Source organism: Leucopleurus acutus (assembly GCF_964270905.1).
Source record: "Leucopleurus acutus genome assembly, chromosome: 17".
Taxonomy (NCBI): Eukaryota; Metazoa; Chordata; class Mammalia; order Artiodactyla; family Delphinidae; genus Leucopleurus; species Leucopleurus acutus.
In genome coordinates this window covers 13,639,405-13,656,132 of record NC_139159.1, presented here as the reverse complement: position 1 = coordinate 13,656,132, position 16,728 = coordinate 13,639,405, and the positions used below count along the sequence as shown (strand labels likewise).

The following is a 16,728-nucleotide window of genomic DNA, read 5'->3' as shown; positions in this document are numbered from 1 at the left end:
GATTCAATCAGCTGTGTCATGGATCCACAGTTGGTTGAATCTGTGGATGTGAATCCATGGACTCAAAACCCATGGATATGGGGCGCCAACTGTATTCATTGTGCTCCTCCACCATTTTTTGTAAAGGACTTAAGCATCCAAGGACTTGTTATCTGTAGGGGCTCCTGGAACCAAACCGTGGCAGATATGAAGGGAGGTCTACACTGCCATTAGAAATAAGAACAGTAAATCATGCTGAAAAGCTCCTTGTTCTTCAAAAAGAAACTAAAGATCTTAGAAAATATTATTCATTAACCAGGTAAGCATTCTAACCATTCTGTCTCTGGAAAGCTGGATCTAAACGATTAAAAGACAGAAGGGTCAGAAAAGTTAGATTTTTGATTCACACTTGTGTTCGAACTACTCAGATCCCACGTGGGTAAGAGGTGGCTTGTAGACTGGATCCCAGCCATTACTCCCACTGCCTGTAACTGCTGAATACTTGAAAGAGGATTGGCCACAGAAGGAATATTGCAAAAATCTCCTCTGGGCACCAGTCCACCCCAATTTCTATGATGAGAGGACCCAAGGCTCCATGATCTTTCACAAAGAAGGCAGAAATCAGGTCTTTGTCTGAGAACCACTTGTGTCATAACTTGGAGCAGAGAAACAAGCAACAAAGGTAGGAAGCTACCCATCCTAAATGGATTTATTAACAAAAAAGAGGAGGAGGGAGTGATAAACACTGAAAAATACTGCAGTTTAGAAATCAACTTACAAACTTCCTAAGTTTTCAGTCTTTTAAAATTATACTTTATAAATATATGATATATATTAATATATACTAATTATATACTAATAATAACTAATAATCATTTTTTGTTAATTAATATACAAATAAATTTTAAAGAGGCTTGAACAACTTAAATAAGTCATTAAGGCCAAGGTAATATTGTTTTTACTTTTCCCATCTTTATTTTATCTATCTCAGTTTTCAGTTGTAAGAAGTTAACGGTTTTGATTATTCAAATCCATGTAGTAAGAATGTATATGTAGCCAGCTCATAATGACCTCTTTACTGGATTATTCTTAAAAAGATCAATTATTGGGGCTTCCCTGGTGGCACAGTGGTTAAGAATCCGCCTCCCAATGCAGGGGACATGGGTTTGAGTCCCGGTCCGGGAAGATGCCACATATTGCGGAGCAACTAAGCCCATGCGCTGCAACTACTGAGCCCGCGTCACACAACTACTGAAGCTCATGTGCCTAGAGCCCGTGCTCTGCAACAAGAGAGGTTGCTTCAATGAGAAGTCCACACAACTGCAATGAAGAGTAGCCCCCGCTCGACGCAACTAAAGAAAGCCCGCACAGAGCAACGAAGACCCAACACAACCATAAATAAATAAATAAATAAATAAATAAATAAATAAATAAATAAATAACTTTATTAAAAAAGAAAAAAAAAGATCAGTTATCAGTCTCTTAGTCTTCCCTTGGAGAGGGCTCCTCCAAGTCTTACTGCAAACTCACTCTAACAGCAACAGAGTGAAACAGAAAGCTTAATCTCTTGCTGTATGTTTTAGCACCCAAATCCCAACCCTGATATGGATAATCACAAGTTTACTTTGATCTACTTTTTTAAAACCAAATTTGAATATCTACTCAAAAAATCCTTCCCAAACCTGCTGGCATTTGCATCTGTATTTGCCCTTTTCCAGCCGAACCACACTGTGTCATGTGCTTCTCACGGATCTGACCTTTACTTAGCAAATCCCTCTTGGACCTTGTGAGATCTTGGTTTTCAATATTCAGCTCTGCAGTTCTCAACCCGAAGCACCAATGTACATGTGCTTGCTCTACCTCATCTCTGCAGACCCCAGGCTGGGCACTGGCCTCACTCAGGACTGTTTCCATGAATTACTCTTTCGACTTGGTTGACATTCTGTAGTGTAATCTTGGGAGCAAATCTATAGGGATTTATATGTTTGCTTGAGAGTTATACATTAAGTCTTTAGTAAATAAAGCAGACATAATTACAAAAGCATATCTTAAAAATTAAATCACTCACTATCACTGGATAATTCAAACCCAATCAGCAAGTAGAGAGATTTGTTAAATCAATTTTCTGAGGTAGCCCTAATAAAAGGTGGAAGAATAAAATATAAAATTGATGTCTTCTAACTTCTTTTGTCTCTCTACTGACTTGTGTTTCTTCTACTAGATTAAGCACATTTTCCTAATAATCGGTACATTGGAGGTTAGTGCATTTTTGTTAGCTTTTTAAAGAATCTTAAGGGTTCAAAACCAAACTACCACACTTAAAACACTACTGAGCTATTGTACAGAAAGTTCAGGGAATTCTCTGGTGGTCCAGTGGTCAGGACTCCGAGCTTTCACTGCTGAGGGCGCAGGTTCAATCCCTAGTCAGAGAACTAAGATCCCGCAAGCCATGGGGCACAGCCAAAAAAAAGAAAGTACATTCACTTCGTAAGAGTGTATTCTCACCTATAAGTACTTCAGTGACCTAAAGATAGTCCAAAGGCAGCTCTTCATCTTCTGCAGGAAAATCTGAGGTACGTGCTTTATCTTCAGAATAAGGTACAAACTTCTTAGCATGGTGCGGAAGTCCCTTCGAGATCTCCAGAAGCAAGCAGGGCCCTCAACTCTGTCCTCTTCCTCCTTGCCCCTCCCCCTTCCCCAGTCTATTCCCCAGCCTTCCTAAATCACCTGCCTTTCCCAGAAAATGTCACATGTCCTTCTTTTTTAAAATTAATTAATTAATTAATTTATTTATTTTTGGCTGCATTGGGTCTTCGCTGCTGTGCGCGGGCTTTCTCTAGTTGCGGTGTGTGGATTTCTCATTGCGGTGGCCTCTCTTGTTGCAGAGCATGGGCTCTAGAGAGTGCAGGCTCAGTAGTTGTGTCTCACGGGCTCTAGAGCACAAGCTCAGTAGTTGTGGCGCACGGGCTTAGCTGCTCTACAGCATGCGGGGGAGCTTCCCGGACCAAGGCTGGAACCCGTGTCCCCTGCATTGGCAGGTGGATTCTTAACCACTGCGCCACCAAGGAAACCCACATGTCCTTCTATCTTGTAGTTTACGCTGCCCCAAATCCACTCCTGTCCATTTGCCTGGCCACCTCCCTGTCTTCCATCAGGTTACCTCTTAGACTTCCCTTTTCTCAGGTTGTCTAAGCTTCTTGGAGAACCCTCAGAGAGATGCCTGCGTGGTCTTCTTCCCCGGGAATCAGTGTTTCTTGTTCACCACTCACTTTCTGAGCCTGGAAAAGTGCCTGCCACATCCAGGTACCTGTCAGACACCTGATAAATGAACCAAGGAACCTTCAAACCCAGGGCGTGAGAAACAACTTCCTAAAATGTGTTGTGAGACTCACCTGCTTCCGCATCACATCTGTAGCCTGCATGATGTAGCAAGGAGGCAGTCCGTGGCTTCTGGCCAGAATGATGGCCTGCTCCAGGGTCACGCTCAGGGTGCACCTGCGGGCAAAGGCAAGGGCAAGTCAGACTCCACCGGTTCCCGTTAAGCTCTTCAAGACATCTGGGGCTACTAATGAAGGGTGGAACAGTATGCCTCCTGGGAGAAGTACTCATTTTTCCCGAGGTATCTCCCACGTACTCATGAGGTACCCATGTTAATAAACTTCTGTCGTTTTTCTCCTGGTCATCTGTCTTTTGTTACAGGGATCTCAACTGAGAAGTCAGAAGAGTAGAGGAAAAATGATTTTTCCTCTCCCACATGAATTTCAAAATCAAATAGCACCAGCAAAGTTCAAAACAACTAGACAATAGACCAGTGATTTTTCTACACAGAACACCTGTTTAAAAATAGATTATAGAGGTACACTGCTGGGGTCCTAAATTAAGTATTTAAGTTGAAAACAAACCCATAATGAACTCTGTTGAGGAGAGAGTTTATACACAGAAAATTAAGTAAGCAGAATTATAATAAATTTTATCGTCAGATATGAATCTTTACTGGTATTTCACGTAATTTAAAAGAAATGACTTACTAATATCTTTCATTCATGTTTACATATTCATAGTTAATAGAATTATACTGATTTATACCCAATATCTTAGAAAAAAGTGAAATTAATATTCACTAAGGTCAGAATTTTTTTTTTAAAAGTGTGTTTCTTGGACCCAATCCAAAAGACTACCATTTTGAAAAGGAAATTTTAATGAGTTATTCAGCAATGTGGTGCCCAGAGCAGCCCCAGAGAAAATTCAGAATTCAGCATCCAAATTCAGTGATTGGTGAGCCTTGGTCCTCCTTCCCTTTAGGGCATTTCTTCCACATTTTTCTCTACAGCAACTCATAGGGAGCTAAGAACCCTCTACCTTTGATAATATTTTCAGGTGCTGGTCTCTGAATTGTTTTTTTAGGGGTACCTTCTGCATACATTCCATAAAAATGTTCGTTACCTTTTTTTAGATGTTTTGCCTAACATCTATGTTAGTGGATTTTGTTTCACTTCACTTTTCAATTTATTAGTATTTTGATTGTTTTTTCTCCATTTTTGCAATTACCTCTCTGTGGTTCGGTATTTTACAAATGTGTTTTTCTAGATCTGTTTAGTTTTTCCCTACAAATGAAAGTCCTACAGTGCAATTATATATGAGGAATGTCGAACTCATTTATCCCTGGTTGTGAGGCTGTACCACAGAAGCCCAGTACACCTGGCAGATTCAGATACTGATGACTTGCAGAAAAGAGAAACGGATTTAAAACATTACTGCTGTAATTTTAGAAAGAACCTGACAAAATGCAACTTTATTATTACAATAATTGCATTCTAAGGAGAAACACGATCAGTTCCATTGGCTGTTAAATGATGTGAAAAGCAGCTTCCTCGTTAACATTAACAGAGAACTCTTTAGAAAGCATTAAGAACACATATTCACATGGGCTAAAGTTTTATAATTAACTTCTAGTAGTATACGATGTTTATAAATATTTAATGTAGGAGTCTGACAATAATATAAAATTGTATATTACATGTACCTGCATGCGTATGCCAATGCAAGTCAAGAGCTATAACTGACAGTTCATGTTCAAAAAATATCAAATTTTGACAAAGCATTTAATTGTCAGCTAACTCAACACACCATAACCTTTTTCTCCTCCTTAAGGTCTCCTCTACTCCAATCTTAAGTCCTTACTGATCCTAACATTTTAATCAATAATGCTCATGACACCAGCTGAATGAAGCTAAGAAAAAAATCTTGATCTTTTTCTAATCATACTGAAATATGTCTCTGCTTCCTGATAAAGCCTCACTTGCCCTCATCAACTTAACAACACTTACTCACTGTGAAGGACCTTTAACAGGAAGCCTGTAATTTTTATCCATTTTCTTAACCTTTTTAAACTGATTTATTTCTCTCTACTTCAAGCTGTAGTAAACAGCAGTACAGCAGCAAATTATCTGCCAGAGACTTTAAAAGACTTTACTGTAATCTCCTGATCCATCAACGTGGCCCGTAACATGCTCTCGGACAGGGGACCTCAAAGTGTCACACCTTTAGAACCAATCACATGTACATCATCTAATAGAAAAATCTAGCTTAAAATGGATACATAAGTTTTATTTCACCAGCATATCAAGAGAAGATGGCTTCGTCTATACTTGCCTTTTTGTACTAACCACTGTGTATATTCCAATTAGGTCCCACCATTAATTTGAAATTTTTAAAAAGTGAAAAAATTTAAAAGAGACAGCCAGGTCAATGAGAGAAATATTGCCTATTCGATTCACAGTTGATTTATCCAATGGAGGCCTAGTTTTTCCATCGCAGCATCACAGAGTTCCATTCTCCTAAATTAAACATGTGGAAGAGCGCCAGCACTAAGCCCACAACTCTGCTTCCAACATATCATTACTCGCCTCATAGCGTTTTTTTTTTTTTTTTTTTTGCGGTACGCAGGCCTCTCACTGTTGTGGCCTCTCCCGTTGAGGAGCACAGGCTCCGGACGCACAGGCTCAATGGCCATGGCTCACGGGCCCAGCCGCTCCGCGGCATGTGGGATCTTCCCGGACCGGGGCACAAACCCGTGTCCCCTGCATCGGCAGGCGGACTCTCAACCACTGCGCCACCAGGGAAGCCTGCACCTGGTTTTTTGATGGTGCATAAATGTATACTCAGAGTCAGGCTTTACGAGGGATCATTTGATTTTATACGTACTTCTCTGATTACCAGTGAGACTGTTCTGCTAATTCCGGGCAAGAGAATGAAGGAAACAGACCAAAGGCCAGGAATCCTAAGCAAATCCCATTCCATATGAGATTTCTTATCTGACCTGCGAATTTCCTTTCTAGAACTATCTCTGTTCTCACATTAGGCAGTTAAATTAAAATTTAAATAAATCTACATTTTTACTCCGTCCTGGAAAATACGGGCTCTCAATTGTTCAGCTCCTTCTAGCTGCAATATCATTTTAAAAATTTAGACAATTCTTTCTCTCGGAGTCACAAAAATGAAAAAGTAAAATAAAGGTCACAGTGCAGAATCTGTCCTTCATAAAAAGGCAAATATAACATATACACTGAGGAAAGTTGTTCCATGATTTTAGTAATAAGACATCCCAAGTAACAGCTCTGCTTAGGGTATACTCCTGAGAACGTGTACTTGACAGGGCTGCAAAATTATGCAGAAATTGTGCATTTCCTCATAGAAAGAAAAAAGGAAAGGGTCAATACACCTGTGCTTATAATGAATAAATCTTCTTGACATATTTCATATTAAAAATAGATCCCACATCACTCAGGGATTTAGCATAGTTTTAATATGATTAATGTAACCTGTGGCCAATGGGTCCAATTTAATTTGAAAAGCACTTTGATTTAGCAATGCTATGGAAGAGTCACAAAGAGGTAACTTTCTATTCATCCACTCATTCAACAAATATTTTTGAGTGTCTACTTTGTAACGACAAGTACCATTAAGTGCTGGCAGAAGTAATTTACTTTCAAGCTAAAATCGTTGCGCTTCAGAGTCCCTTTTTCACAGGATCCCTAGCAACCTGTTCACATAGTCATAAGCTTTTAAAAATTTGCAAAAGCCAAATGTTTTGACTGCAAATGGTTATGACTGCTGTCTTTTTATGTCCCAGCTTTCCTCTGTCACGTTCTGCAATGTTCCAATGGCCATAGTTCTTTCTGGAACTGAGCTAAAGGAAGTAGAATTAGGGATCCATTTAGGCTAGGTTTACTGGGACCTACGGATATGATGCACAGTCACTTATAGTTAGGTTATTACAATATCCTAGTGTAGGAATGGACTCCAGAGTATTCCCACTGCGCATTGTACAGACTCACCCAAGGTTGAAGAGGACGTGCAGGGCCCAAGGCTGTAATGCAATGTGTTCATATCCTGGTGCACCCAGGACTCAGTGTGGTGCAGGAGAAACAATGTTGGAATGTATAGAGCCAGACGCTACTCTGTGGAATATTCTTCCATACATTATGGTCCTCAGGCTAAAGAACCTTACGGAGGTTTTCATATTTGACAACAATTTTTAAACTTAAAATAATGTTGATGCTGAAATGTGTTGTCAATTCTTCCGTAAGATTATGATGCTATTAGATTATGATAATTACATGAAGTTCATGACAAACTTTCACCAACATCTCCTTTATAAATTGGGGCTTGGTTGAAATAGAGTTCACATGACTATCATTTGGCACTTGATAATATGATTCTCTGTGATTTTTGTTTCATATGTTTGTCCCAACTGATCCTAGAACATCCGGTATCAACTTTATTTTGTGTCGAACTGTAGAGCTTAGGGTCAGGAAAAGCATGTGAAATGGTCTCCTGTTTGCCAGTCCTATTCTCGATGCCAGGGGGCTGCAATGAGCAGTAACCAACACCCACTCCCTCCCTCCCTCAACTCAGTGTCACTGGAGAGACAAAGCTTAGTTTTCCTAAATTAGTTTAAATGCAACATATTGTATTTCAACCATTTATTAACTCGTATCTATTATACTACATTCAGTTCACTTTTAAGACTTCAATTCTTATTTGAAGCAGGTTATGTGTTAATCTTTTTATAAAAACATGGTAATCTTTTCCTTTAAGATGACTCATCACATTGCTATAATAAATCAGATAAAAGATTCTCCAAACCCAAGGACCTTCTACATATTTGGTCATTTACCATGATCTCAAAAACACCAGTTTTACTTTAATTACAATTTAAAACCTCCAGAGCTCTAAAGCCTCATTTAATGTTGATTCGAAGGGTACTAACAAGGAAGTCAATCTCCCAAGGGTTGAAGTGCATCAAATTGAACACCTGGGGAGATGCATCATCCCTTTCGGGCCACCAGGGTGATGCAGTAACTCACAGTGAAACTGACATGGCAAACCAGAACAACGGTATGTTTATGGCTTTGCGCTGTGGATTTCTTTGCTGACTTTCAGCATGTTCACTGCCAGGAGCTCTGATGTTTTGCCTGGCAGCTAACCATATTGTTCTCTCTTGGGTGGTCCCAAACTTTGTTATTACTAGTGGAGGAGGGGCATTGAGATTCTAATTATAAACTGACACCTTAAATGAAACACATGAAAAACTAGTGTAATGAGGATCTCTGAATTTGTAGCCACAATAATTTGCCTTAAATTCACATTATGTAGATGTTGAAGTGAAAAACAAAAAAAACCTTAAAAGGTAATTAAAGAGAGAAAAATGCAATCTTTCGCAAGGGATACTTTGCTTTTATTTCTGCATATTTTAAAAATTGAGAATGAGACTGAATATTACTTTGAAAATTTCTATTGTATCCCTCAATAATGTTACATACTCAATTACCACTAAAAACTGTGCCCCAAAACAAACCCCACTGGAGTCACTGAATTTAGGGATACATGTTTCAACTTAAAAAGTTACTTGAGCAGTGATTTTTTCACTCTTTTGTGCCATGACAGAATTGAGGCACTTGGATAAGTTATGTTCATTTTTTTGTGTGTGTGCTAGCGCAGTATAATTAGCAGGATAATTTCCTGTTAGAAAAATATGATAAATGGAAGACACGCACCCACAGTTGAAAGGCATATGTTGGGGTTTCTGAGTTTAAAGGACCATATGCCAAACAATGGTTTTGATCTGCTCTGGAAAAGGCAACATTAGACATGTCCCCTAACAATCTATATAAACTGGCTAAATATTTCAATATTTACTTCAATATTTCATTTGGAATTATTTGCATTCATATACAGGTTAATTTGATTTTGTGCTAGATGAATATAAAGTGAAATAATTATTTAACCATTCTGAAATCAGTGAGTTTTGCCCCAATGTAGAATTCCACCCAATGATCAGAGTCTTGATTTTGTTTTTTAGCTCCGGATTTCCATGTGTATTGCCTAATTTTCACCATCCTTTCTAACTGTGATACTGCCTTTAGTCACAAAAATAAGAGGGAAAAAATTCCCTTAGGGAAAATGCATGGCTCAGAATCTATGTATAAAGACAGTCTGAAGACCCTATTCTTTGATGACATTCTTCCCATGAATTATTTGTCTTGATATAGTTGCAGCTGTTTATATTTAGAATCTTACAGATTTAGATCTTAAAACGTACAATCAATTTCCCCGTATTCTATGACAGTCATTTTTGCTCCTTTAATTAAAAGCCAGGTCCATTATCCTTGTTCAAGTGACTGTCACTAGTAAGTTATTAGGAATCTAATTAGCCGTGGTTCTCCAGGATACTTTATTAAGCTGAAGTTACCTGGGCAGCGTTCAAAGTTTGGAGAGGATAAAAATGACTATTTCAATCCCAAGAGAGCGAAGTAGGTGAAATAAGCTGGAATATCGGCAGATACTACTGCTATTTGCCCACCACTCTTTCATACCCAGCTTTTTACGACAGATGGAAGATCCTGTGATCACCTGGTCTTATGCACTCTGCAGCATCATCTGAACCTCAGTCCTACAGAGCCTAAGGCAAACTAGTTTCAACAATCTTTGAACTAAAGACACATTTTCTCTCTGTTGGAAAAAATGTAAATGATTCTGCTCAGTTTCCAAATATTTTTACTTCTTCCTTGTGCTTTTCTCATAATCCCATTTAATCAGACAGTAAAAACAAACAGTTGTAGGAAATATCTGAGTTAGAGATTCTCCATTAACATTTTTTAAATCTAATCTAAATGTTAAACTTCTTGAAATGTGCTACCAAGTTACTATAAAGTGTCTGATGAGTTAGTTCTTAGAAACATTGTTTAAAAGACACTGTGTAGTAATGTGTAGTAATGGGTATAGTAAGTATGGTGCAATCCCAGATCCTCATATATATATATATTTTTTTTTTGCGGTACGCGGGCCTCTCACTGTTGTGGCCTCTCCCGTTGCGGAGCACAGGCTCCGGACGCGCAGGCTCAGCGGCCATGGCTCACGGGCCCAGCCGCTCCGTGGCACGTGGGATCTTCCCGGACCGGGGCACGAACCCGCGTCCCCTGCATCGGCAGGCGGACTCTCAACCACTGCGCCACCAGGGAAGCCCCAGATCCTCATATTTACTGATTTTTAAATGTTAAGTGCCAGCATTCAAAGAAATAAGAAAGTTGTTAGAAGAAATAAGACGCAGAAATTATCTAATTCCTTAAAGGTGTATTGTGCGATATTTCTAGTGTCTTCAACCTTCCCATTTTTGCAAAGCCTTCCCAAAGGAAGAAGATGTGGTCGAGATTAAAATTATTGCTTTCCTAAAATCTTTGTCTAGTCTTTTATGATGACCCCGTGTTTCACCTCCAGACTGAGATACAAGCTTCCAAGCCGTTCAAACCAAACTCATCAATTACAAGAGATTAATGTATGTGCGGCAGGTCCACGTGCTAATATACCTACTCTAGTACCTTTCACACTTATTAATTTCATATTTCTTACTATCCCTCAAACCTCTGCTCTCTGGCCGCACTGCTAATATCAACTCTTTGCCTAGATTGGTGCAACCTGGCTCAGACTCTTCTTGTCTTGCCTCTTCCCACTATTCATCAAAGGTGATCTTTTAAAAATGCAGATGGCTTTCCATTGCGTAACTTGAAATACAAAGTCTTCACAATATGGTCTCTGATTTTCCTTACTTCTACTCCATGCTTCAACTATACTGTTCACAGTTCTCTGAAGTCACCTCCTCTCAGTTCTCATATGCTGCTCTCTTCCTGATATGATCTCAGATGCCCTGCTTTGGGTCACATATCATGCCTCTGGTCATGCTATATTATACTTGTCTGAAAGGTGTAGGGATGAAGAATACGGGCATTAGAGGCAAACTTCCTAAGCTGGATCTTAAATTTGCTAATAAACTCCGTGACTCTGGGCAAGTAACTTAAGCTACTGAAACTGCTTCCTCATCTGTAACTTGAGTTTAATGATAGTACGCACCTCAGAGTGTTGTTTTCAGGATTACAGGAAATAATTCATATATAGTACATAGCACAGGACATAGCACGTAGTACATTCTCAACAAATGTTAGCAATTTTCATTAATATTACTACACCACCACCAATAGGCCAGACTAGTGTCTGTATTGATTGTAACCTTCCTAGACCCTAGCATACTTCCCAGGATTAAGTAAGCATTCAATATACAGTTATTGAAAAGAAATGACATGAATTCCTAATTCATGCCAACAGTATTATACGTAACTCCTAAAAGATACAATTCATTTCTTTATACTCTGCATTTGCCATCTATGTGTTCAAGAAGTGTTCACTTATTAAATAAATTTGGTAAAGTAAAAAATGAACTGTAGAGACAATAGATTTTAGTCAAAGAACAACCACAGCTTCCCCTACAACTTCTAAACGGTATATAGCTTTTCTTTCATGAACAATGACTTGCATTTCCCTTTCTCAGGATTTAATTACTGCTCGTACCACGGCTTCTGATGAACAACTCTCGATGAGTTTTGTTAATGCTTGGAAATTATGTATTATAATATACTGATTCATTATTCTTACATTAATTCTATTAATTAACACTTATTCGCTCATCAAAAGGGTCTATGTATCACTTACCTATTTTCCAGGTTCAGAAGAATACATTTGGAACCCTTGCAGAATCAACTCTTTAACACTGTCAAAATGACATGTTATATATGCTTCCCCTCTCCTGTAGTTTCAAAACCATGTGTTCATTTCTTTGAGTCACTTCATGAAAAACCCAATCCTTTGGCTCTCTTTCTCCTATTGTCCATATTAAAGTAAACTGGTGCTACACAGTATGGCTGGCTGGCTTCCCAATGTGGTCCCCTTGTCAAGACCTCAGAATTGCTGGGAGAGCAAGGACCTCTCATTACCCTAGTTTGGGGTAGTGCAGTGCATGCCCCAGAGCAGTGCTCCGTAAATAACTCCTCTGTCTTTCAATGAATGAATGCACAAATGCCAGCACCTGATTCTTTCCAGGTCCTAAATATCTGTCGTTATTCTAACACATACTCTTGATTTTTGACACGAGGGAAGAAGACTTCCTGTCCTTGAATTCAAGGGGATCCCGTTCTGCTGTTCTTGAACAACTTTCTACAAGCTATCAATGGAGGATTCTAAAAATAAGCTCCAACAGGGTCCAGTGCTTTGTGTATTCTACTTCTTATAGGTCAGAGGAGTGAATTCATATTTTTCATACTCTTCTTACATCCTATCGTGACTCATCACTGTGATTTCTCCAGCTTTACTGAGGTATAATTGACGTGTAACATTGTGTTGGTTAAAGTTGTGTATGTTGACTTGATACACTTACATGGTGCAAGACGATTACCACTAGTTAGCTAACACCTCCATCACATAATTACCACTTCTTTTTTGTGGTTGAGAACATTTAAGATCTACTCTCTTAGCAACCACTGTGATTTTGTTTTACATACAAAGGTTTCCCTATTTTACTTTATTTTCCCTTTACATAGAAAATGTTTCCCTATTTTAGTAGGTATAATCTAGTCATTTTAAACAGATGCATTTCATATTTCTACCTCTGCAATGAGAAGATGGATTCACCATCAGAAACACAGATGAAGACAGAAACAACTGAGTGTACACTATTGCCAGGTCCTGCAGTAGATGTTTTCACATATGTTACTCACTTAATCCTCATGCCACCTTTTGCAAAAAGAAATTATTACTCCCATTCCACCAATAAATCTCTGAGAGACCATGATGGAATCATGGTCACACAGTAAGTAACAGGATTCAAAACCAGTTTTCTAATTCAAAATCCAGAGCTCTTTCCATTATTCCAAAATCACATCACATAGATCACTGCTTTTAGAGAATCCCAACTCCCCACATCCCTAATTCAACAGTCCCAATCTTGGTCTCAGCATTGCATGCCAAATGCAGTGTTTTGGTAGAGACTAATGCAGCCAGACCAAACGACTTCACTACGAACGTAGACCTCATCGTACTGAAATGTGTTCATGATTAAAAAGAAACTAGATTTGAAACCTGCTGAACAATTCTATCGATTGTAAAGCAATCATGTAGTAAAAATAAACTGAAGGAAGACTGCGTTCCTTCTCTACTACAGATGTGCATTTTTCTATATAAAATGCACTGTGCTGGGTAAGGCATGTTCATTCCTGCAGTGATCTCATTTATTCTGGTTTCTAATTACTTCTAACTACTGAGCACAGGGCACCACTGTGAAAAGTATACTGACAACTAGAAGGAAGCGCCCGATCGAAGAAACTAATTGTTTACTGTTGCAGGGTTTTATTTTCCCTGCCTCCTTTTATTACCTCATGCGGAGGAAGAACTATACGTCTGAGGGCTAAGGCAGTATGTTAAATAGGGATCAATGCCGAAGTGCTGCTATGGCTCAACACAGGCAGAGTGTCTGCACAATTCATATGGAAAGGACCTCTGCTGATCTATTGGTCCTGCCCAACTTGGTCACGCTGAGCAATGTATTTGTGATAAGTGAAAAGCTTGAGAAAATTGCCACCAGTCAGCAGGGATTTCAAAAACCCAATACCTCTGTCCTTGTTCCCCTATAACAGAGAAGGCACGTTTCTTAATGAAACACGGAAATACTCTTACGTGAAAAAAGGGCCAACAGTTATTTGTTTTCAAAAATACAGAATTCACTTATAGACACATATGCATGGATAATAAAATATTAAATATTTACATTCTCCCTTTAGGAGAATTTGAATGGCGGTCTAACAATAAGTGCAATCTACAAGCCAGTGATCCTTCAGGCAAGTTTCCAGTACATTTTATAAACATAACTTCCGGGTGTCTATTGATAATTTCAACATTATTATTTGACTCCTGTCAAAGGGACAGTACTGATGAAATCTTCCCATGACTGTACTAACTCCTATGTCTCATAGTCTGGAGCTGAAAGACAGGGGTTAATGAGTATTTGAAAAAAAAAGCAAAGAGATGGCAAGCAGAGATGGGCACCATGGAAAACAACTGAACATGATGGAAAAGCAATGGGCAACAGCTGGAGAGAGATCCTGGCAGCAGCAGCAGAGTCAAATTGAATACGCGGTTCACTCCATATATCTTAAGGCAAAAAATAAATCACATGTAAGGGGCACATTTTCAGCATTGCACTGGGAATTAGCCATGAAATTCCCATTAAAGATAACAGGACTTTCTACTGCAACTTTCAACACATTCTCGGAAAGTTCTCAGCGTCTAGCTTTAAACCTAGGCTTCAGAAACATTCCACATCCCTCATTCTCCTCTCTTCCAGCACATTAGGGTGTGTTTTTCTTTGACACGTTTCATTGCTGAGGTGAGCACAGAGGTAACTGAAGACCTTTGGGGATGGGTAATTGAGCACTGAGGGGCTAGAGGAGGTATTTGCTCGGCTGAAAATGCGTATGAATGTGAAACATCTGTGTGTAAGGTAGGACTCTACCACTGTCACCAGGTTTGAATCTGCTCCTCTGCATTTAAAATTCTTCAGCCTGGACTCTTTCACCAATTGATTTTATTTCTGTTTCATATTTTTGGAACTTAACTGAATAGGTCGGGTACCTATCCCAGCTACTCGAAGTTCCTCAACACTCCCTCTCTAGTTCATCTTTTCTCTTGGCTGTCTGACTTTCGTCCTTACTCCTTGTCGGTTCTTTGATGACACCAATACTTAAGGGGTGTCCAGTATGCGATTTTCATCTGTTTCCCCCATCCTTTGACATTGTACCATAATTGTTTTCTCTTTGACCTGTTTATCCAAGATACTAAATAGATTTGTTTGAATATTTTTCACTCCTTTCTCGTGGATCCTACAGTGTTTTATTCTGAGGCTCCACGGGTGCACAGAGGACAGGGCAGTGGAGAACCAGGGAATATTAATACTCTCTCTACTCTCCCTGGTGATTTTTTTCTCACCTTCCACAATGGGCAGCCAATTATTCTTTGCTTACACTTCTGTGCCTTTTCCTGGAATATCTCTTCCCTGCTCCTAACACCTGGTTTGTTCCCAGAAAATTCCTAGCAGTGTTTTTCCATTACCCCTTGAGATTACATATATATGTTATTATTTATTGTTATTATATCCATTTGTACTCATATATACCTCTAGCCCTTGCTGACTATGAATCCATCAAAGTACATCCCCATATAGGTACGTTGTAAGCATCTAAAACTGAACATGTAACAGATTAATTCAACATCCCTCTCCCCAGTCCCCTCAAAGACAAATGCATGTCCCCCCCCCCCCACACACCGTGGCATCTTCCCTCTCCCAATCTTTCCCAGCTGGAATCATCAGAAACTCTCCCTCTCCCGTGCTCTCTATTCCTCACCAGTTCATCTAGTTCTGTTTACTGCCTTTTCATATCTTTCACATCTGTCTTTTCCCTTCTAACCTCTGTGCCAATACCTTAGTTTTGTATCTCATCATGTCACTGTACTCCTGTAAAATCCTAGCTGTCTCCCTGCCTCCATCCTTGTCCCATCATAGACCATGGTACTGATCTTTATTTTTAAAATATTTTTTAAAACATCTAATCATGTTATTCTTTTGCTGAAAACCTTTCATTGGCTTCCCAGGGCCTCTAGGAGGGAGTCCCAAACCCTTAACCCAGCAGGCAGGGCCGTCCATGCTCCAATTCCTGTCTTTCTTGCTCCTTTCTTCTCATTTCACCGCCCAGAAACAGCCAGCTCTTTCTTGTGACCTCCAGCCCCGTCGTACGCTATTTCACACCTCGATATTGTATTTTCATACTATTCCTTTACACGGAACGTCCTTCTCCATTTCCGTCACCTGGTAAACACTACTCATGCTTTAAAACCTATAACAGGTGTTACATTCCATCCTTCCTGCTTAACAGGATTTAAATCTCACTCCTCGGTATTCCTCCCCAGGATGTTAGATGACCTATTGCCAATTTAAAATTAACATCTTAGAGGTAAAAATTGCTGCTTCCTCCCTTCAACTTCCTCCACGCCACCTGCTCTCCTGCTCTAGGTCACAGAGAAAAAGAGGCGATTCGGAAAGTGCTGGCAGACGAACCAGTTATATTGGAGAGATACCCATATTTCTTGGCTTATGTCGTTTATTACAGCACTTATAAACCCACTAGCATTGAAGCCCTCAGGAAGAGATCCTAGAGAATGACTGGAATTTTACTTTGCTTTAAATATCATTTTGCAGGTTTAGGAAAAACAATAACTTCAGTTTCTTTAAAAGAAAATTTGAAGAATCATGCCCTATTTAGCGCTTTTGAAAGTCAATTCTATGAATACATGTATCACTTTTAAATAGCT

The 16,728-nt window shown here is 39.3% G+C and overlaps 1 protein-coding gene across 4 annotated transcripts in view; it reads right to left on the bottom strand.

Annotated features, from left to right (window-relative positions):
* Window positions 1–16,728, bottom strand: part of PREX2 (phosphatidylinositol-3,4,5-trisphosphate dependent Rac exchange factor 2) — a gene marked incomplete at its 5' end in the record, with an annotated part of 281,893 nt that overhangs the window by 17,488 nt on the left and 247,677 nt on the right. For all 4 annotated transcript variants that reach the window (XM_082858967.1, XM_082858968.1, XM_082858969.1 and 1 more), the window contains one exon: window positions 3,372–3,474. In XM_082858967.1, coding sequence (XP_082715093.1) covers window positions 3,372–3,474 — 103 coding nt within the window. The remainder of the gene's footprint in view (window positions 1–3,371; window positions 3,475–16,728) is intronic.